Source organism: Talpa occidentalis, unplaced genomic scaffold (genome assembly GCF_014898055.3).
Source record: "Talpa occidentalis isolate TD23 unplaced genomic scaffold, MPIMG_talOcc4v2.1 talOcc4.5, whole genome shotgun sequence".
Taxonomy (NCBI): domain Eukaryota; kingdom Metazoa; phylum Chordata; class Mammalia; order Eulipotyphla; family Talpidae; genus Talpa; species Talpa occidentalis.
In genome coordinates this window covers 45,282,489-45,305,437 of record NW_023604861.1, presented here as the reverse complement: position 1 = coordinate 45,305,437, position 22,949 = coordinate 45,282,489, and the positions used below count along the sequence as shown (strand labels likewise).

The following is a 22,949-nucleotide window of genomic DNA, read 5'->3' as shown; positions in this document are numbered from 1 at the left end:
CACCCTGTCAGACAAAAACTGAACTCCCCTAAATGAGAGAAATTCTGTCAGTAGACTGCTTCTGGACTTGACTGCAACTCTCCACCTTGCTGGCTTACTCTAAAAATGTTGAATTTAGCAAGCCTCCACAATCACCTAAGTGAATTTGTTAAAATAAATCTCATTTCTCCTCTCTCCATATATACATTCAGATTCTCTGGAGAACCCTCCCTAATATAGATGGTAATGGCAGAATCAGGACTAAAGAATGATAGCTGAACTATCTCACTCCCCAAAGACACAAAGTTGTGTGTGTATGTGTATGTATACACACATACACTAAAAAGTTTGGTTCGGAACATAAATTATCTCATAAAAATAAATGTTGCATGTATTTCCTTTTTGCCAATTTTTATTAAAATATTCATATATGTGCACTTGCCATCTTTAAGACAGTAAGAGTTCCAGAATTACTATTTCCCACCAAGGATGACAGATTACTGATATGCTACTATATGTTGCTTAATAGTGACAAAATTAACCTTTTGATTAAATAGGGTTACTAATTATTAAAATTCAACTACATATATCAATGTACTTCACATTCAACCATCTCAAACCATTATTTCTATTAATAATAAAGTCAATGTTACCAAAGGCTTCAATAATTTCTGAGCTATTATTAAAACAGTCTTTTTAGGCTATCTGTGCCAATTATCCACCATAGTAAGAAGTTTCTTAGGGCAAGTCAGTAACTCAACCAACTGGTCCAATTCATAACATTAGAAATCTATGTAGATCTGTTAAGGTCAGTATTCCCATAGTTCATCTACATCTGACTAAAAAGGAACAGAAAATATAATTATTAATTATTTTTGCTCTTATAGGGTAAATATTTCATCTGCACGTAACAAATATTTGAGAAGGGTTTAAAATATCATGTTATTATATAATGTCTGAAAACTGTACTTCAGAGTAAATACTACTACATATATTACTATTCAGATATAATTGAAAAATTATATAATTTCAAAACTGCAAAATTTAATTATCAGTTGGCAGGAAGGTGGGCATATTTTTTTAAAACTATGTTCACGAATCTGCCCTTCGGGAACTGAACAATAATTCAAGACAGAGGCATGTAAACCAGTAAGGTCCAATTAGTGGCAGAAATTGTCATATTAATGACATACTGGTGCCTGTGATGAGTGCCTGTAATGCAGAAAAATGTTAAGCGCTTAGAAAGTGCACTAAAAAGTCATGTACATACAAGAAATCTCACTTCAAATGGTGAAATCAAAGAAGGTAGCAGTAGACAAATGATATATATATATATTTTTTTTTAAGATTTATTTATTTATGCATACAAGAGCTAGGGTACATGCCAGAGACGTAGGGGGTGAGAGGACTCACCACAGACAGAACAGAACAGGCAGAGTGGGGAACAGAACAGGCAGACTGACAAAATACACCGCTGAGGGGAGCAGCAGGCAAGACAGGAGAGGTCTATCTGGCCATGTGGGCATCTCCGCGGCTGGCGGGGATCGAACTCGCACTGCAGAGGCTGTGGACAGCTTCACAGAGCTGTGCTCAACTGCCTGCACCACCAGGAGGCCCAACAAATGATATATTACAGTTTGGAAAATATTTTGGACTAAACAACAGTGCTCTATCAAGAGGGGTAGAAAAGTGGAAATAGCTTGCCTCAGTGAAGAGGAATATTTTGTCACCAATATTCAGAATTGCCAGCATATCATGACAATAAAAAGTAACAACTTTCATCAGTATAATTTTTAAATTAGCTATGGACTGTATGTTCCTTTGTGCACTTGAGTAACAGGCATTAAGTATACTTCTTTTTAACAAATATTTTATATAATTCTTACATCATTTTTCATCTTTGCACAATGTATGCATTTTCATTATGGTTATATTCCCCATACAATTGCACCCCCCTCCCTTATTTTGACTGTAGGCCTCCCCGCGCCCCCCCTCCCCAGCCAGTGTGTCTCTGGTTTATAGCTGCTTGTTGATTTTGATTTTTACTTTGTATTGATTAGTCTTTTTCCTGGTCTCTAATCCAGTCAAAAAATGGGCAGAAGAGCTAAAAAGAAACTTCTCTGAAGAAGAAATGCAAATAACCAACAGGCATATGAACAAATGTTCAACATCACTTGTAACCAGGGAAATGCAAATCAAAACTACAATGAGATACCACCTCACACCAGTGAGAAAGGCACATATTAAAAAAACTAGCAACAACAAATGTGGGCATTAAGTACACTTTTAAGCACACTTGTAAAGAGGACTTGTTTAAGCTAAATCAAAAGAAAGAACTTTCCCATAAGAGACTTCATATATTATTTTTACTATTACGATAAGTGGCTCAAGTATATTATATATTAACATAAAAAGTTAAATACTGGATTAAAAGTCAGTCTGTATTCATCTAAAAATACATGTTTTAATATGAAAAAAATTAACAATAAAAAGAAAATGTAATGTTATTTTAGCATAATTAACTCTATGGAGAAAAATGCACTCTAGCTACAGATTTTATCCTTTTAGAGATCATAGAAGTCACTAAAGAGTAATAATAGTTTTCCCCTAAGTTGATGCCGTTCTTAAAAGCTAAATTTCACAAAAAGCCAAAGGATTTGTTTTGTGTTTTGTAAATACATTGTTTGTAAATAAAATGTTTTAATTCTATTAAACATAAAGTTTACACGAGGAAAAAGTTTTCTTCAAATTTCTGATGTTATTGGAACTAGATTTAACCCTAAGTATGAGAATTGCAAATGAAATAGTTACCATTAAATGTATTTCAAGATTTATTGAAGGTAGATGAAAGAACTAGAAACTATGACACTGGAACATCTGATCTGAAGATCCGATTGAATGCATTAAATCTACATCAGCCTGGAAAGAATACCTATGTGAGGGGTAGGTCAGTTTCACCTCAATATAAAAAAAAAAACAACCCTGCCAGGTTTTTACCTTTATATACATGTGATTAGAGATCAACTCATCATTGCCAGCATTTTTCATATTCATAACTGTTTAAAAGGAAGGAGCTGTTGTAATTACTATAGCTACTACCTTTACAAAATACAGAACAACAAAATCACAATGTAATGATTCAATAAGAAAGGGCAATTTGAGGTTTAAATAATTCAAATCTATGAACATTTAACTAATATGCAATTTAATGCTAGTTTTTTTCTTACAAAAAGCACCAACTATTCTATCACAAAAAATAAAAATAAGAAGGTCAACTTCTGAAGTCTCTAAATTCTTAATAATTTAATGCACTTTGACAAAACAAGGCTTCTCAAAAATATATTCAATTAATGAAGACATTTTCAAGAGACTGCTACTAATATAATGGGGTTGAAAAAACAAGCAGATTGAATTAAAATCTCCTAATATGTAACTTAGTATGCAGTAGACTGTAAAAGTTTTATTTTCATGCTATTCATAAACATATCAATTCCTAGAGTTTGCTTGGCATCTAATAATCAACATAGCAAAACAATGCTCTATTTACAGACTTAAAAAGAAACAAAAGCTTACGAAAACAACTGTGTCCTCTTTCACCTGTTCATTAAAGACCAGCTAGTGTATGTCAGAGAACTAGGATGTAAAAAGCACAGGCTAGGCTATGTTTTGAGACTATAGCACTATCGCTCCCTCTACAAGGTGAATATAGTACTAATATCTAGAGATAAACAGAAAATCATCCAACTACAAATGCATTTTTTTACCTTAAATGTAACTACATGTCAACTTACCAAATCCCTGTGCAACACCCAGTTAGCATGCAGGTAGTGAATTCCATCTAGAATCTGATATAATAGTGACTTCACCATTCCCCGAGGTAACTGAACTGGCTTCTTATTTGCTTTTGAAGCTCTGTGAAACTTGATTATATGCTGAAAGAAAGAAAAATATCACCAGTAGCTTAAAAAAGAGAAGATGGAAAGATAATTCGATATATAATAATTTCCTAACAGAAAAAGAAACACTCACTGATTCCCGAAGATAGCAAAAATATAATTTCACATTTTGCTGAGTAACATAACTTTAAAATTTACTAATATATAACTGGAGCTAAAATTTCACTTCCTAAGTAAATGACAGTGTCTTAGAAAATAAATGATTAGTAGGGAAAAGTGTGATTTTTAGTGATTAAAGTGATTAAAGTATAATTAAAAATTACTTTCAGAGACTACTTGATCCTTTGCTTATCTCGTGGAAATTTTCAATTAAAAAAATCTTCAAAAAAAGAGAACAGAATCTTTTTACTCTGTAGTGATTATATGAAGGAAAAAAGGAGCAACTATCTGGCTGACATAGCATAGATGTGGTACTTTATTTATAATACATGGATTATAAAGAAAGCAAAAAAATATATACACCCATGCACAAAGAAATAACATGTAAATAACTAGTTCACAATGGAAATATTTAAAACCATTTAACTTTCAGATGAGAAAAACATAGTCACATATATAAAAGTTTCCTATGTATAGCCTTAGTGGACATCTGGTAAAACACAATACCATTTTACAAATAGAAAAATCACTTTGTAAATAAATGTACCTCAACAGAAACAAGGTCCAATGTTTCAAACTTTCTTGACAGGTTTCTTCATTTTAATTATAGCACCCAAACTGCAAGAAAATCTAGTAGCCAGCTGCAATCATCTCTGCTGTGTGCACCACTATATCTATGCTTGCCATCTAATATGCAAAAGAGCAGACTCTTGGCCAATATTTGTGAGTGAATATTAAGTCTCCTCTTGAAATTAACAAACATTAAAACAGGAGTAAAATATTTAATATTATATGTTAACATTTCCTTTTCCTATTTTTAGAATATGAAACTAGAACATGAATAAGGAATAACTAAATGATTAATGAGTAAAAGAGTTTTACTTTCTAAAGAAAAAATACAGAACAAAGACCTCCTGGTGGGAACGTAAAGTATATATGTAGCACAATTAACCTACATGTTAGTAGCATTTACATTAATTTTCTTCTCAGTCATTTCTTTGACGTATGTAAAAGCAGACAAACAAAATAAAGCTACAACAATGCAATAGCATAGACTATTTTGTGACCTAAGAAATGATGTGACAGATAAGACTGCTGACCTTAAGAAGAGTCTCAGAAACTTAACAAAAATAGATTAAATCATTTTTTTAAAAAAGTAAAATCTACCACATTAAAAAATGAAAGGAACAAAATAGGTGACATAAGATAATCAATTAATGCCATATACCATATACATTTCTTCAGTTAACACTTTTCACTAAGGTATTACAAGTTACTTTTTACCAATAGGTTGGTAAACTACAAAAAACTACTATGAAGGAATTTCTTACCTTTATTTTTACTCTAGGAATATATAACAAATATGTGGGTATTACACCAGGAAATTTCACCAACATCCAAGCAATTTTTTTAAAAATGACTCTTTTTACTACAGCTGTTTTTGTTACCCTCTGCAGTCTTACCCCAGCTAATTTAATATTCCAATTAAAATAAGAAAATAATATGGACAAAAGAGTAGATTTAGTAAGCTGAATTATCACTTGGTTTTTATTAAAATGAACATTAAAAGTACTTATTTGGCTTAAGGTGAGTACTGATAAGAGGAAAAAGCCAGTGATGAATACCTATATGCACCGGTAATATTCTATCAATTTATGCAGTATAACTTTGTAAAAATGTAATTATTATACCTATATATAAAATTATTAGATACCAGATTGCTAGGAATCAAATTGAATACTATCTTCTATGCTGAACTATGTATTATAATCAGCCTGTTTATAATAGTGTTTTTTAAACCAGCCTATATATTTCTCATAAATTTGGATCATATAATTTGATTTCATGTTAGGTTTGAGTATGACACATGATAAATTCACTATTGGCTATCCTGATTTAACAAATATTTCTATTAACAGAATCCTACTTTGATTAGATTTCTTTTAAGAAAGAGGCTTAAAAAGAAAAAAAAAATTACAGTCAGCATGGATCATAGACAATAGATTTGTAAAACAGAGAGGGAAAATTTTAAGTGTCTATTATATGTTTGAAAACATTTCCTACCAGATAATTTATAAAAAACAACTTGGAGCAACTCACGTGGAAAATAGAAATCTAGAATGAAAATATTTCTGATAAATCTTAAAGCATATGAAACCCAGATAAGTTTCAATTTCTGAAATCTGTTAAAAGAGTTAAAATTATATAAATGAGGCCAGTTCTGGAAATTAGCACAAGCTGGAAACTATTCTACCATTTTCAGAAGGTGATTTTACTACTAAACAGTTTTACTATAGTTTGTACTAATTTTCTCTAAAAATTTTATATTTGCATTTACAAACAGCTGAATGAAAAATGTAAATCATTTTGAAGATTTAAAAAACTGAACCAGGATATTATGGTCTCCTGCATCAGTATGTTTTTCCTTTCACTTATCTCAATAAATTCAAAGCCATGCTTAGTTAGTAATACAGATCTGTATACAAAAATGTTTAATACTTTATTACTTACGAAATAGAAATTAAATATTACTTCACAGTAGTAAAGAAACTATGAGTGAATTAACATAATGTTCAATTTTTATTTCCTTTTTGGCATTTTAAACTGTCATCTGGCTAACATGTTTCTTCATACAAGACTTGTCAAAATATAAGTTTTATATGTTTCAAAATTATTTTGGCTACTCTGTTATAGATTTTCATTATATTTTATCCCCAACATGACGTTTCGGATTTTTAAAAAACAACGGTTATTTTATAGTTACTCAAGACTCCTGCAAATGCCAATTTAAATAAAACTTGCTTAGTAAATACAAAATGTTAAGGCAGCTTTTATATTTCTGCTACTTAGGCAAGATAAACTTAAAATCTTACTTTATACTAACTTTTATAAATAGAACAGTTAAAAAAAATAAGTAAATACTTCATTTTGAGAATCTTCAAATATTTAATTAAAATATTAATTAAAAATATTCTTATCATAGGGCAGATAAACACAAAATAACTAAAAGCTGCAATAGACAATTGAATCAATTTTCATGCCTATTTCATTTTGTAGTAGCGCTCTCTCCCACAAAAAAATTCTTCCCCTACAAGAATATGCCAAATTCAAGTCAATACAATATTGAATTTCTGCTGATGGAAAGAATAAGTACTTTAGGATACTAAATATCAATTGTGAATGATATACAATAAATATAGTTTCCTATATTAATGTAGCACATTTAGTTTATAAAGCTTTTAGCAAACAAAATTATCTTCAGAAAAATCATGCAAAAAATAGCACAAATATCATATTCTACATATGGGGGGGAACTGCAGCTTCAGAGCTGCAAGAGACTTGCCTAATGTCACATGACAATAAAAGCCTGAACTCTCAGATATGGCATATTTATTTCCTTACATGAGACTACCACCTTCTCATTTTATATTTGTTTACACCACAGAATAAAAGGAAATATATTGCTTGTTTTTAAATTTTATAACAACATAGTTATTACTGATACTTTTCAATTAAAAAAATCCATTGCTAAGAAATAATACGGAATAGTTACTTATACTCTTCACATACGTTTTGTGTAGTATTTACAAAGATCAAAAAGTAAACAAAATATTCTAGCACAGTTATTTTATCAAACACATTCTATAAGTTTACTTTCATTTTGAAAAAGGGAATTTCACAATAAGATGAGTTCTTTTAGCTCCCTCTAATCCCTAACTGAAACCAATGGCTCCATGACTACCAAGAATTCACCTTACCCAGAGGTCATGTTCAGCATAGTCAAACAGAAGCCATACTTTCCTATCAGCATGAGACAGAAACACCTTTTGAAGAGAGATGACATTTGGATGCTTAAGTTCTCGAAGTAACTGCAAAACAAAGGATACCCATTAAAATCTTTGCCATAATAATGTTTGCCATAAAAACCTACCATGTGTAATTCAAAAGCAATATGAGCCCTATGGTAAAAATCCTAGAAGTCTAGTAAGCACCTACATAATTCTGAGATATTCATACAGGTGTTTCAGTAATAAATGAGGAAAAATCTCTGGGGAAAAGATACTGGAAGATACAAATGAGGAAATGTGTCTATTCTGTTAGTACTTTGCTTAGCTATAATTCCTTTTAATGTGGCAAAATACATAGAACAAAAATTACCATTTTTACAATTTTTAAGTGCACAATTCAGCAGGCTTATGGATACTCACACTGTTATATAATCATCACTATTACCCATTTTAGAAAATTTTTGTTGTCCTAAAAAGAAACTCTGCACCCACTAAATAATTATTCTCCATTTCTCTTTCCCCCTCAGTTCTAGGTAACTTCTATTATACTACTTTGTATCTCTGAATTTCACTCTACTAGTCAATTGATACAAGTATAATCATACAACATTTGTCTGGCTTATTTCACTTAGTATAATGGCTTCAAGATTTATTCACGTTGTAACAGGTATCAGATTTTCATTCCTTTTTGTTTATCTATCCATGATGGACACATTCTTGTTTATCCATTCATCTGCTGATAACCCAGGCCATTTCCACTATTTGGCTACTGTGAATAATGTTGCTATGAACATTGGAGTACAGGTAACTGAGTTTCTGCTTTCAAAGCTTTACATATATACATAGGAGTAGATCTAATGGATCATATGATAGTTATATATAGCTTCTTGAGGAACCACCAAAATAGTTTTCACAGCAGCTGTACTATTTTACATTCCTATTAGCAATGCATAAGGGTTCCAATGTCTTGACATCCTCACCAACACTTATTTTCTTTCTTCCATTTTTTAAAAAACAGGCATATCCTAGTAGGTATCTCATTGTGGTTTTGATTTGCAGTTCCCTAACAACTAATGATGCTGAGCATCTTTTCATATGCTTATTGGTTATCTGTATATCATCTTTGGAGAAATGTCTATTCAAGTCCTTTGCCCATTTTTTAATTAGTTTGCTTTTTTGTTGAGATGCAGCTCTTTTCATATTCTTTATTTATTCTACATTATATTGCACGTTCTGTCAGACTGTATTTGCAAATATTTTCTCCCATTCTGTTGGCTGTCTATGTTTCGATAACACAAAACATTTGAACTTAAAACAAATTCATACCTTGCAATTCTTTTAAAAATCTAATGGCAACAATAGATTTATCAACATCAATATCAGATGAGAATTAAAATCTATAATTCTGTGAGAAATAGTATCTATTTTTTCAGGCATTTAAATAATAACATCAATTAAAATTAACATTTTTAATAAAATAATAGGCCACTTATATAGATAGAAGCATCCAAAAAGAGCACATTTTTATGGGTTTAACCTTTCTCTTCTCCTAGAATGACATTCTTCTACTTAAAATCTTTTATCTCCTTATTTTACTCATATTTAATAACCACAATGGCCCTAACAATCCATCAGTTAAAATGCACTCCCACTCCACCATGGGAAAACAAAAATAGCAGTAACAATGATAAATGAAACTCATGAAACCTGATGTTATATTTTTATCAGGTAAAACTGACTTACATGATGCCTTCCAAATGTGTTCCAAATATATGACAGGCATGTGAGAAAATCAAGATCTTAGAACTTAAGACTTCATGATCTTTAATAAAAACACTGCCACCAAAACAAAAATCAGTATAAATGTAATGTTAATGCTACATTAGGAGCTTTGTTAATACCACATTAGGAGTTTTTTCAGCAAAGAAAAAACTATGAATGGGCTATATATTCAATCATTAAGGCTTATACTCTAAAACTGATTATTTTATTCAGGATCAAGATCATACTCAAATTATGTATTTCTGCTTTCAGAATATATTTTCAAATTTATGAGACCAGAGAGATTACATACTATCTCAGAAACCTAAAGGCCAAAATCTAAAATGTTAACAAGGTAAAGAATCTGAATGACTTTGGTGTCTCCCTGAATCATCCAACTGGCTGGAAGAACTAAACTTAACTCTTAGTTCATTATCATTCTGGGTCAGTGATTTTTCCATTACCTCACAATTGGAAAACACTTCTCAGCTAGGCAGCTATATCAAATCCTTTCTGGAGACTGCTGCGGTAGAAATTATAACAAACAAACTCCAAAGTTTTGACAAAAGTCCTCTCCAGTTATTAAAAACCCACAAATAAAGCTATCTATTCAATTTCACTTCCAAGATAAGGCTTAGTTCCTATACTTAAAAAAAAAAAAAAAACAAAAAAACACCAAAAGCCAGCAGCAACCATTTTATTAGGTTCTTCTAAATAGAGGAGTCAACTATGATGCATAACATATGACACGCATTTTCTCAAACATTAAATAACCCCATGCAATATTTATATTATTCCATTTTAAAAATGAGCGCATAGAGGTTGAAGGGGATTAAATAATTTGCTCAAGGTGACAATCCTAGGAAGTGTTTAGAATCAGGATTTAAATGCCTTTTAAATTAATTAATTTTTAAAATACAAAGCCAGTACTCTATGGTCTAATATCAATACTTATCAAAGTCTAACACCCTGGAAGAAAAATTTTACAATCCCATGGCACAGACATTTTAAACATATGCTAGGCTATGAAATGGACAGGGGTAGGCATTGCATCTTGTTTACAACCACACTTAGCTTCTAGCACACTAACTGGCACCTGGTAGGCAATCATTCACTATCTTGGAGGGGTAAGAACAAAGCGGAAGCACAATGGACTATGGTGGTAGCCTATGGATGAGCTGGTGTTGGGTCCACCACAGTGGTAATACCTGATAAGAGGATCCAAATATTACCTCCATTAAAAAAAAAAATTTGGTGAATATATAAAAAATGAATTCATGAATAAACAGAATGCACAAATATATAAAAAGGCATTATACAACACACTCCTTAGCTTCTGATCTAATATCTGATCTGATCACTGCTTTCACCATAAAAAATCCACTTCTTTAAAAAAATCTAGGGCCTCCCCTAGTGATGCAGGCGGATGAATGCCCCACTGTGAAGCTGTCTGCAGCCTCTGCAGCACAGGTTTGATCCCGGCCGGTCGGAGGGGGTCCCACATGGCGCGGCAGACCTCTCCTGTCTCGTCGGCTGCGAAACAGCAGTGTATTTCGTCAGTCTGCCTGTTTTGTTCCCTGTTCTGTCTCTGGTGGATCCTCTCACCTTCCCGAGTATCTGGCCTGTATCCCGGTTCTTGTATAAATAAATAAATAAATCTTTAAAAAAAAATCTACTTATTTAAAACCAATGCATTTCTTTAAAAAAAATTCATTGAATTAGCCAGAAAAAAAAAAAATCTTCAAGAGTAATGATTTTTATAATAAGAACTATTGCTGTAGTAGTAAGTGAGTGTTATGGACTGAACTGCATTCTTCCCAAATTCTTGTTTCTGCCCTAACCTCTAGTATCTCAAAACCTAATTAAATTTGTAGATAAGGTCCTTAAAAAGGCAAGTATGTTAAAATGAGGTTGTTAGAAGAATGGTGACTTTACAAGAAGTGATGATTAAGCATAAAAACATGAGGGGCGCTGCACAGAGGAACAACCAAGTGAACAGGTGGTCAGCTGCAAGTCATGGAGAGATTTCAGAGGACACCAACCCTGCAGGCGCCCTGATCTTAGACTTACAGTCTCTACCAATGAAAAAGTTGATTTCTGTTGTTTAAGTTCTCAGTTTGCAGTATTTTATAAGGCAGCCTTGGCAAATTAATAAAGTAAATAATTATTACACTGTGCATATAAAAACACTCTATTTAGAAGTGAGCTCTATCAGGAGATGGGTCACAGTGGGTTTGGAGATGGAATGACAATCTCAGTGGGTATTTACCTCTAGGTAAATATTTATACTGAAGTACTTCCAAAAGCTCAGGCAGGGCTAACATTTACCAAATGCCTCCTATAAGTCAGGCACTGTGATGGATGCTCCACTAGCATGCAAATATGCTTCTGCCAAAGTCCTTAGAAGGAGACAAATGTTAGTAAGCAGACAATTCTAATGCTGTGGCTACTTAGAGGTAACTGATACTTACTAGAAGTAGCTAACATCTGCCCAGAGTTTTTAGTATGTATTCTAAGCTCCACAAAATAATCCCTATGATATACTATCATTTCCATTTTACAAATAAGGAAAATAAAAACACAAGAAAATTAGGTAACTTGCTTGGTAATATAAAGCTAGTTAATGGTAAAGTCAAGAGCTCAGGTAATCTGGTTAGGGTCTTAGTCACTACTTGTTACACTGTGACATTGTGCACTAATACTACAGTAGATGACAGTTCACATTCTAATCAATAGAACTTTAGCATTTTATCAACCCATTCAAGAGCCTATTTCTAACATTTTATAAGTTAATTTTGCCTTTTTCAAGATTTTATGTTAAAAATTTTTCAAAGATAGGTTTGAATACATTTATACAATACTTTCTATCACATAAACCATTTAAGTTTATCTAATTATATAGGAAATAAAGTTTTAGTCATCATTTATCATACACTTAATTCATTCCAAATGTGTCAATAAACACCACTTAAGAGTTGTGAGAAAAAAGGGAAGGAAATCTCTAATAGTCTCAAAATAACATTGATTTCTACAATGAAAATTTTATTTCATAGCAAAAACAAATTCAATTTTTACTGTAAGTATGATGCTAGTTGTGGTGAAATTACTGTAAAGGTATAAGGAAAATTATTCCAAACTATTTTTTTAAAGCTGTGTTAACTTTTTCTTCAACAGGATTCTTGCAAATTAATTACAACAATGAGGCACCTAGTAAAAACAGATGTGAGCTGCAAAAGTAGAGTATAACTGAGGCTTTAAAGAGGTAAAACGGTCTCTTGGATTATTGATGGTCCACTGAAACACAATATTAAAACAACTAAACTAAAGGGATTCCATTGCACAGGAAATTCTGGAAATATAAAACGAACCATTTACAATACAATGAAGATGAAGATATGCCATGAATGTCCCTAACTTTAGTAGAAATTCTCAAGAGTTTTTTCTTCCTTTCTTTTACAATTATTTACTGAGCACAGACTGTCATGTGCAACACCTAGTTCAATCTAGTGAAGAAATGGTATAGTTCATTGGGGGTAGGGACAACAAATAGAACATAAACAAACAGAAACTCCTTAGGAGGATTATGTTAGTGTTATGAAAGAAATAAAGTAGTGCAGATTATAGAGAATAATGGAGGTGCGTGGTGAGGATACAAGACTTTTGAGAAGAACGTTTAATAAATGGAAGGGAGAGAAGAGAGTTTTAATAAGAATTGCCAGAAGGGAAGGGATATTTTTTCTTTTTAAATTTTTATTAAAGAATTTTTTTAAAAAGAAAAATAAACAGAATAGTAAGACAAACCTCCACACACCATTACTGACTGGCAGCCTATCTCATTTTATTTATACTCAAATGCATTCCTTCCACCTCACCCTAAACTATTTTGAAGTGAATTCTAGAAATAATACAACTTCACCTGTACCTACTTCATTATGCATCTCTAAAATATAAGGTCTCTTTTCTCTGAGTACATGGAAATAAATTAGTAACAAAAGTTATCTAGAAAGTCTCATATATTTACAAATTAAACAATACATTTCTAAATAATCCACGAATAAAAGAAAAAAATCACAAATAAAATTGAAAATATTTAGGACTAAATGATTATGAAAATACAATACAGAAAATTTTGTGGAATGCAAATAAACAACAGCTTAGAGGGAAATTTAAAGTTTTAATTACTTATATTAGAAGAGTCTAAAATCAGTGATTAAAAGTTCCACCATAAGAAGATAAAAAAAAAAAATGTAAGCCAATAGCTAGAAAGAATAAAGATAAGAAATCAATAATACAAACAGAAAATACAAATTGCAAATATGTAACATCATTATAGATGTAAAAGCAATGCATTAAAATGAGAAATATTTTCTTTTTAAAACAAAATTCTAATCACTGTATGGAGATTCTAATTACTGTATGGACAAGGTGTGCTTCCAAAAGAAACAGGCATATGTTTTTGCATACTCAAATGAATGGATAGATATAATGAAAATGAAATAACACTATCCATTTTAAATGCATAAGTACTGACATTAATCTCATTAAAATAGAAATACTAATTTCGTATCAACTAACATACCACTTTATTGTACTCAGTGTTGTAGTAAAAATAACTGACACTTAACTACTTAGTGATTATTGGAAAAACATATATTCATTAAAACAACCAATCAAGACTGTCCTAACCCCAAATAAATATCGAAAATTTTGCTAGAACTACATGCCCCTTTTACTTTTCTTTAAAACAGATTTTTCTATAGGTAGTTGATATGAAAAACATTTATCAACTTTTAATTAATGTGTATATATGTGTGACAGATTCATTTAAAGCCCTATATAGTAAACATTCTTAAGTCAGTTGATAATGATGATAAAAAGTTTCACTTACTGCTATTTCTCTACATGCTGACATAGAGATCCCAGTTCCTTCTATCTGTTTTAAAGCATAGTCTTTATCATCTTTCCTGTAAAAACAAAGTTATTTTAATATACAGATAAATTTATGTTTATGCACATTTCTAATAAAATATAACTCATATACACACAATACCTTTCACATATATCATACAGGAACAAGTTTATAGATAATCTGATTCAATCCCATTATTTGAAGAGGAAAAGTTAGATTCAAAGGAATAAGACTTGTTCAAAGGTCTATAGTTATTTGTAGAAGATGAGATTCAGAAATGGAGCTCCTGACTTCAGGTAATAGATTCTCTCTGCTCTAATGTATATTCACTTCCTCCATATATATTGCACATGCATGAGAAAGTGTGTGTGTATGTGTGTGTAAAATAAAGCCTGCAGACCTATTTCTAAAAATTCATTCAAGTATAAGTAAATAAAAAATTAAGAAATGAATGCATCATTAAGTACAAAATGGTTATAATTTAAAACATAGATCTTATCCCCAAACACCTTCAAAGAAGTTCATTAAATGTGTTTATTGAGCACTTACTATGTATCTAGAACTGTGGCAGGTACTTGGGATACAACAGAGTTAGTTAATTATTTTATGGAGTTTTCTGCCCTAGATGAATAAGTAACAAATTAGAATTTAAAAATAGATGGGATTTTTTTAAAAAAGATTTATTTATTTATGCATATAAGAACAAGGGTACAGGGCAGAGATGCAGTGGGTGAGAGGAATCACCAGAGACAGAGTGGGGAACAGAACAGGCAGATCTACTGAAGTACAGTGCTGAGGGGAGCAGCGGGTGAGTCAGGAGAGATCTGCTATGCCATGTGGGTAGCTCCCTGGCTGGCAGGGGATTGAACTCATGCTGCAGAGGCTGCGGACAGATGGGATCTTTTAAAAGCATAAAATATATATAAAACCACATAGCCACTAGTCACAAGAACAATGGCATCACCACGTATGTTACCTTTGAAAAAAATGCTCACGCTCATGATAATCAGAGTGGAAAAAAAATAGTACCATTGCACTATTATGAAAATAGCACTAATCCTGCAGACCCACTGAAAGGATTTTGGGAACACACAGAGGTTTCTAAATCCAACTTTGAGAACTCTGATGTGTGTGTTATCAATTAAGAGGTAGAACACAGCATGGTCTTCTAAGTTCTATAAAGAGGGGATATCAATTATACCTTGAAGAGTTGAAACAAGATGAAAAAGCATCAGAGTCTATTTAAATGAAGATTCTTAAAACTTAAGAAGTTTGTCAGGAAGGAGAAAGGGGTTGTAAAGAGGAAATCAGTAGTTATGAGACATCCCAAGAAGTGGGAACAATGTGTACAAAAGTACAAGAGAAGCACAGAGAGGGCCTGGCATGCTCAGAGACTAGGAAGAATAGTATAGTAGTTTAATACCATTGTAACACACTGACAGCCCCGAGGACTGATGGGACTTTGGAAATAGGCTGGAGTAATATGGGGTTAAGGGGACTGTTTTAAACCAGATATCTCCAAAGGAAGATGTGTGTGTGTGTGTGTGTGTGTGTGTGGAGAGAGAGAAAGAATGACCGCTCACTGAAAGGAGTGTACAAAACAAATGACTATGATAAGGAAATACTACATTTAAAAATTAAATAAAGCTAAGAGAAACCGTATTATATGAGAAGACCAAAAAGATGAAAGAACAATAATGAACACTTGCCTTTAACAAATATGAAGAATAGCATGAAAATATAAAGTGGTGGTAAAGGAGTGATTAAAAAAAGTGTTTTTGTAAAACAGAGCATTCATTGAATATACATATCAAACTTACTTGCCTCCTAACACCCCACTAAAACCAAAGGATAGGAAACTTTTTTCAAGACATAAGCCCATACAGACGAAAAACAAGAGAGAAGATACATAAAAGTTTGGAAACTAAAGTAAGTGAACAAACTAATTAAAAAGAATCCAAGAAAATCAAAACAGAAGCTGACAGTGAAGAAGACTGAGAACCAATTAGATTTTATATAGCAAAATCCCCCAAAAGCAGAAAATGGAGAGTATGAAACACTTGTGGGAGAATTGTCTAGACAGAAAATAAAATTGAAGAGATATAAAATAGGCCAATAATTGAAAGGAAAGGAAGGAAATCAGGGAAACAGTCCATGAAGTCCAATACAAATAATCAGAAATTCTAGAAAGAGAAAAAAAAGGAAGGCAATTTATATAATAATTAAAAAAATAAACTTTACAAACTAAGTACAGGAAATGTAAAATAGGTGGTGTCCAATGAGTTACCAGCACGAATGAAAATAGACCCATATAAAGATACGATGTTAAGATATTTTAAAAAGTGGAGATAAACCAAAGATTTTACAAGCTTCCAATAGGGATATGTAATGGGCCATTTAGAAAGGATCAATATTATTCAGTCATGAAAAAGAAGGAAATTCTGTAACAACATATATGAACCTTGAAGGCATTATGTTAAATGAGCTACATCAGAGAGAGAAAAAGAAATACTGCATGATATCACTTATATCTGGAACTTGCAAAAACAGACAGTAGAATAGTGATTATGAGGTCTATAGGGTGGTCGAACTGGGGAAGTGTTTAGGGTACAAATTTGTAACCAGTATATAAAAAAAGTCCCAAAGACCTAATGCAAAGCATAGTTATTACAGATAACACTGTATTATAAACTTCAAAGTTACTTAGATACCATAATGTTAATTGTTTCCACCACAAAAATGAAATAACAACGTGATGTGACAGAGGTGTTAGCTAATGCATAATGGCAATAATACTAAATTTATCAAGTCAATTGACTATACACTTTAAACTTATACAGCGTTGTGTCAATTATATTTCAATAAAAATAATTGTTTTTAAAAAAGGATCAGAATCAGTATACCATTAGATTTCTCAACAGCAGTTTTGGAAGCTAGAAGTTCTAGACTAGATTTGCATTGTATGAAATCATGAAGTACTGATTACACTGTCAATGGATGTGGCTTGGAGTTTAAGTTCTGTGTAGCTGTCTATTTTGAAGGATTCCATCATCAGCTGCAATGCTAGGAAAACATTATAGAGCAATGAACTAAGATCAAGGAGTTTATATCATGTCAATTAGTTAACTGCTTTCTTCATGGAAAAATCATATTTAAGGAAAAAAACAAATAAGAGAAACAAAAACAGCTGAACTAATCACTGTGCTTGACTGCCTTGTAAAACACTGTTAATTACATAAAGACTAGTATGTTAAATTTAATAATTATCTTTATGTGATAATTTAGAAGCAGATAATATAAAACTCTCATTGCATGTGAGGGTATAATGGTTAGCGAGGAGAAAAATTCTGTGAGAACTCATGCTGGACTATGGAATGAAATCTTAATGATTATACAAGATAACCTAGTTCGGTTCAATGCTTTTTAGATGTGAACTGAAACATCTAACTGCTTTAACATGACACCTTTGACACATTTAGTGATCTTAATATTTTCAATTAGGGAAAGAAAACTCTTAAATGCATATTAATGGGTAATTAAAAAAAAAAAAAAACCTAAGTCCTAATACTTACAGTTCCTATTGCTGTATTTTCAAATATCACCTGGTGTTATTTCTTACCTTTGGATACCATCACTTAGGTTCATGTATCATGTCATTTGAAACTCTTAGATTTTGCCTTTTGAGAATTTAGACCCCAAAGTAAGAATAAAACTAACAGTATCTTTTACATTTAAAATATCTTTCAATTTCCTATTATGAAAACTGCTCTCTCCAAATTCATGTGACAGATCACAAGAGACACTTGGTCTTTACAGATTAAATACAAATAAAACATATGAATGCATAGATAGTCAGTGATTATATGCTTTTTGAGAAGAGGCAGAGTCATATTCATATACAAAAACTGATCCAGTAACTATTTCAAACTGAGTTTTGCTTCTAAGTCTCAATATTCTTATCAATCAGGGTCAAATATAGTACACTTGATGGTAGAAATCAAGGTGTCAAGCAAGTTTGTTAAAGTCCTCACTGTTCAAGACACATTCAAACTCTATGGGTAATCAGAATTCAGAATGACTGAATATGAATTGTGCATTTATACATCAATAGAGGAGGTATCTAATAATTCTGGCTAACACAATTTTCCAGAGTTAATCTTATCATTGATGGAAACAACTATCTTCCCTTAATAGATAATTAATCAGCTCTACAAGCCCTCAGATTAAGTAACTAGCTATTTTTGAAGCATTATTAGAGAAAAACTACACTTAAACCTCCATGGAAATGATCATGCCATATTCTGTTAACAACAAAAACTCCTTAGGTCCATAATGCTTGATTATAGTGACAGTATATACATCTATTATTGGATAGTTATATATAACTATCCCAGCCAGACACCTCAAACTAAGGATTCCTTAAGGATATTCCATAAGACGGACTTCTTTGGATCAAGAGACAACTCCCACCCGGGTCCCAAGAACAGATCTAGATGATGAGAACAAAATATTATCATGCCTTAATCTGTGTGCCTTCATTTTCTCACATGCTCTTTTCTTGCTTCTCTGTTGGTTTAAATTTCTGAAATGTTAAGCAGATACTTGGTATTGCTAATAACAATATCCATTGCTGCCTGTATCCCTAGTCATTCCTTGTGTGAGTCCATACCTGGCTACAATTTGCTCATGGTTTTATTAAAGTATACAAACCAGTCGAGTTTTGAGATTGTAGCTACTTTATTTTGAGTGCAATCCAGCTCACTCTAGTTTCCTGGGCAATTATACTCAACTATCATGCATCTCTTTAAATCATAATCTAAAAATAGTAAAGAGGACAGATAGTCTCTAGATGTCAAACATAGCAAAACCACAGTTTTGTCTATAGCAAAACCACAGTTGAGACACAGACTCTTAGCATAGAAATAAATTACAAACTTAAAAAAAAACCAGCATTTTTGGTCACACTGCTCCAAAGTCATCTTAAAAGTTCTGTCACTTTTCCTTCGGATTATTCATTAATTAATCTTAACAAAGCAACAAAAAGTACACATAAAAAACACAAAGTAATATATGCAAAAGTTTCCTTCTGGGCTCTCAATTCAATTCCAATGATCTATGTGTCTCTTAGGTCAGGACCATACTGTTTTGATTGCTATAACATTGTAACATAGTTTAAAATCAGAAAGTGTGATGCCTACAGTTTTGTTGCTCTTTACCAATAATGAGTCTTTTGTTGTTCCATACATAGTTTAGGTTTCCTATTTCTGGGAAAAATGTCATTGTACTTTTTATAGGGATTGCATTGACTCTGTATATGGCTTTGGGTAGTATGGACATTTTAGCAATATTAATTCTCCCAAATTAACAAATGCAGGCTATCTTTCCATTTTTTTGTATCTTCCTTAATTTCTTTCATCAAAGACTTGTAGTTTTCAGTGTATGGTTTTTCACCTACTTGGTTAAATTTATCCCTACATATTTTATTGCTTTTGATGCTATTTTAATTGCAGTGTTTTGCTAATTACATTTCCAGATATCTTATTATTAGAGTATAGGAGTACTGACTGATTTATGGTGTTGATTTTGGATTCTAAAGTTTTATCAAATTTGTTGATTAGCTGTAACAGGTGTTTGATGGAATTTTTAGGATAATCCCTATAAGATTATGTCATCTCCAAACAGAAATAATTTTATGCCTTCCATTCTGACTTAGAAGCATTTTATTTCTTTTTCTTACCTAATTGCTCTGGTTAGGACTTCCAGTACATTGCTGAATATTAGCTGTAAGGATGGGTAGCCTGATGTTAAGAAGAAAACCTTTTACTTTTCACTGGCAGTTGTGTTTTGTCAAATGCTTTTTCTGTATCTATTAAGATGATTGTGATTCTTATCTTTTATTCAATGGTCATGTTTTACTTAACAGTGGGGTTATATTCTAAAAATTGTATAATTAGTTCATTTTCACTGTTGTGGGAGCACCACAAAATGTAATTAGGCAAACCTAGATGGTATAGCCTATTACACATCTTGTTACATTTCTGCATCTAGAGCCACCAGGGATATTGGTTTGCAATTTTCTTTTCTTTCTTTCTTTTTCTTTCTTTTTTTTTTTTTTGTTAATGTTCTTATCTGCGTTAGTATCAGGGTAATGTTTACCTTATAAAATGAGTTTGGGGAATGTTCCCTCCTTGCTCCTCCTTCAATTTTCGGTACAAGTTCAGTGATTCAAGTATAGGTAGAAGTATGCTTCCTGAAGTTCAAATGTGGTTCAAGTCCAATGAATTCTTACTGATTTCCTGACTGAATAATCCCATTTACTGTTTAAAGTGAAGTACTGAAACTCCCTACTATATTGCATTGTTGTCCATTACCCCCTTCAGATTTGTTAGTATATGCTTAATAAATATGATAGATTTGGGTGCTCCAAAGTTGGGAGACTGTAGACACACACACACACACACACACACACACACACACACTTTCATCTTCTTGATGAAATAGTCCCTATGTCATTATATAATGACCTTCTTTGTATCTTGTTACAACTTTTGAGTTAGTCTAAGTATAGCTACCTCTGCTCTCTTTCAGTTTCCAGTTACATGTAATATATTTTCCCAGGCCTTCCCTTAAAGGCTATGTGTATTCCTAAAGATGAAATGAGTATACTGAATGTAATATATAGTTAGGTCTTGTTTTTCAATCTGTTCGTTCTATGCTTTTTATTGGAGAATTTAATCCATTTATATTTAAGGTAATTACTGACAAGTAAAGACTTACCAATACCAACTTACTTATTGTTTTCTGGCTATTTTGTAGTTTTCATGTTCTTTTTCCCTCTCTTGCTGAATTCTTTTTTGAATTGATAACTTTCAATAGTTGTATGTTTTGATCCCCCCTCTCTTTATCTTTGTGTATCAACTGCAGGTTTTTGTTTTGTGGTAATCAGTTAACCATGAAGATTACATAAAACACTGCATAAATATAATTCTATTTGATGCTGACTCTATCTTAAGCAGCATACAAGAACTTTATATTTTTACTTGCATCGTTTTATATTTTTGATGTCACAATTTATCTTTTTTATTCTATATTCACTATCAAATTCTAACTATATATTTAATACTTTTGTCCTTTAACTTTCACACTAGGGTTAAGTGGTCGACACATCATCATATTACAGTATTAATGCATTCTGAATTTGACTACTTATTTTGTTAGTGTGCTGTATATTTTCATAATACTAATTAGCATCTTTCATTTCAGGTTGAAAAACTCCTTTCAGCATTTCTTGTAAGACAGGTCTAGTAAGGATGAGCTCCCTCTGCTTTTGTTTGTCTTGGAAAGCTTTCACCTCTCCTTCAATTCTGAAGGACAACTTTGCTGACAGAGTATTCTTGGTTGGCAGTTTTTTTTTTTTTCTTTCATCACTTTGAATACATCACCCCATACTTTTGGGCTACTAGGCTTTTCCTGAGAAACCTACTGATCACCTTATACACACATCTCTTTTCAGTATCTCTTTCACCAGCCAACTTTTGGCTCTCTTATAAACTATGTATCCTGTTCACTCTTTACTAAGCAACTGCAAATGGTGGAGCTACTAAAACAAATATGACCCAGCCCTTTGCTTTAAGATAGTCACAACCTAAGTGAAAGAATGTAATCAAAGTAAGAGGAAGATACAAATTCAAGTCCCATAATAAATAGTAACTAATCTGATTTAGGAATTAATTGAATGGAAGGAAGGTAAGAAAGATGAGTTAAAAATAGCCAATTAATTGGTTTAGGAGAAAATTAACTTGAGATGACAACATTCACAGCACAGAGGAAGGCTACAAAACAAAATGTAAAGTTCCACAGAAGGAACAGTTTAAGTTCTTTAAAATAAGGGGAATTTATGAATAAACAAAACGCTAAGTACCAAACAGCAATATGCTCACACTCAGGAAAGGAAGAAGAATCAAAACAAGACAAACAGAGAAGCAGAACAGCATACAAGGAAGCATACAGCTTAGAAAGGATGTGGAAAACCTTCATGGGGGAGTGACAAGTATTAAGTACAGGACCTGGCATACTGTATACATAGTTGATAGTTACCTATTCAGTGTCTATCACTCTTGATTCCTTTCTTACAGAATGCTGATTCTGTTCAGATTTATTTTTCCCTAATGTACCTATGTACCTCAAAAGAAGATGACCCCTCCCTATCCTCCAGGTAGTTCAGAATGGGCCAAAGGTAACCATATTGCCCTTCCCTGTGATTGGCTCAATAACAGCTATGTACCAATTCTGGTCAAAGAGTCATATGGTAAAGAATTCAAGGCAGCTGGGGGAGAAAGTTGGTAGGTGAAGGGGGGTTTTGAATCTAAAAGAGAGAATCTCAAGAAGCATTTAAACCCAGCTGACTGTAGTGAGTCTTTTTGTATCCAAGGATACAAGAAGGATGAAACTTTCACT

At 32.2% G+C, this 22,949-nt stretch overlaps 1 protein-coding gene across 3 annotated transcripts in view; it reads right to left on the bottom strand.

The window, feature by feature from the left end:
* The window catches only part of CDK8 (cyclin dependent kinase 8), a 95,420-nt gene that overhangs the window by 33,928 nt on the left and 38,543 nt on the right, over positions 1–22,949 (bottom strand). For 2 of the 3 annotated variants that reach the window (XM_037527061.2, XM_037527060.2), the window contains exons 2-4: positions 14,472–14,547; positions 7,793–7,903; positions 3,771–3,911 (exon numbers count right to left, since the gene is read on the bottom strand). In XM_037527061.2, the coding sequence (XP_037382958.1) occupies positions 3,771–3,911; positions 7,793–7,903; positions 14,472–14,547 (328 nt within the window). Of the gene's footprint in view, positions 1–3,770; positions 3,912–7,792; positions 7,904–11,852; positions 11,874–14,471; positions 14,548–22,949 lie in introns of those variants that run through there. The other variant, XM_037527062.2, reaches the window with a different exon arrangement.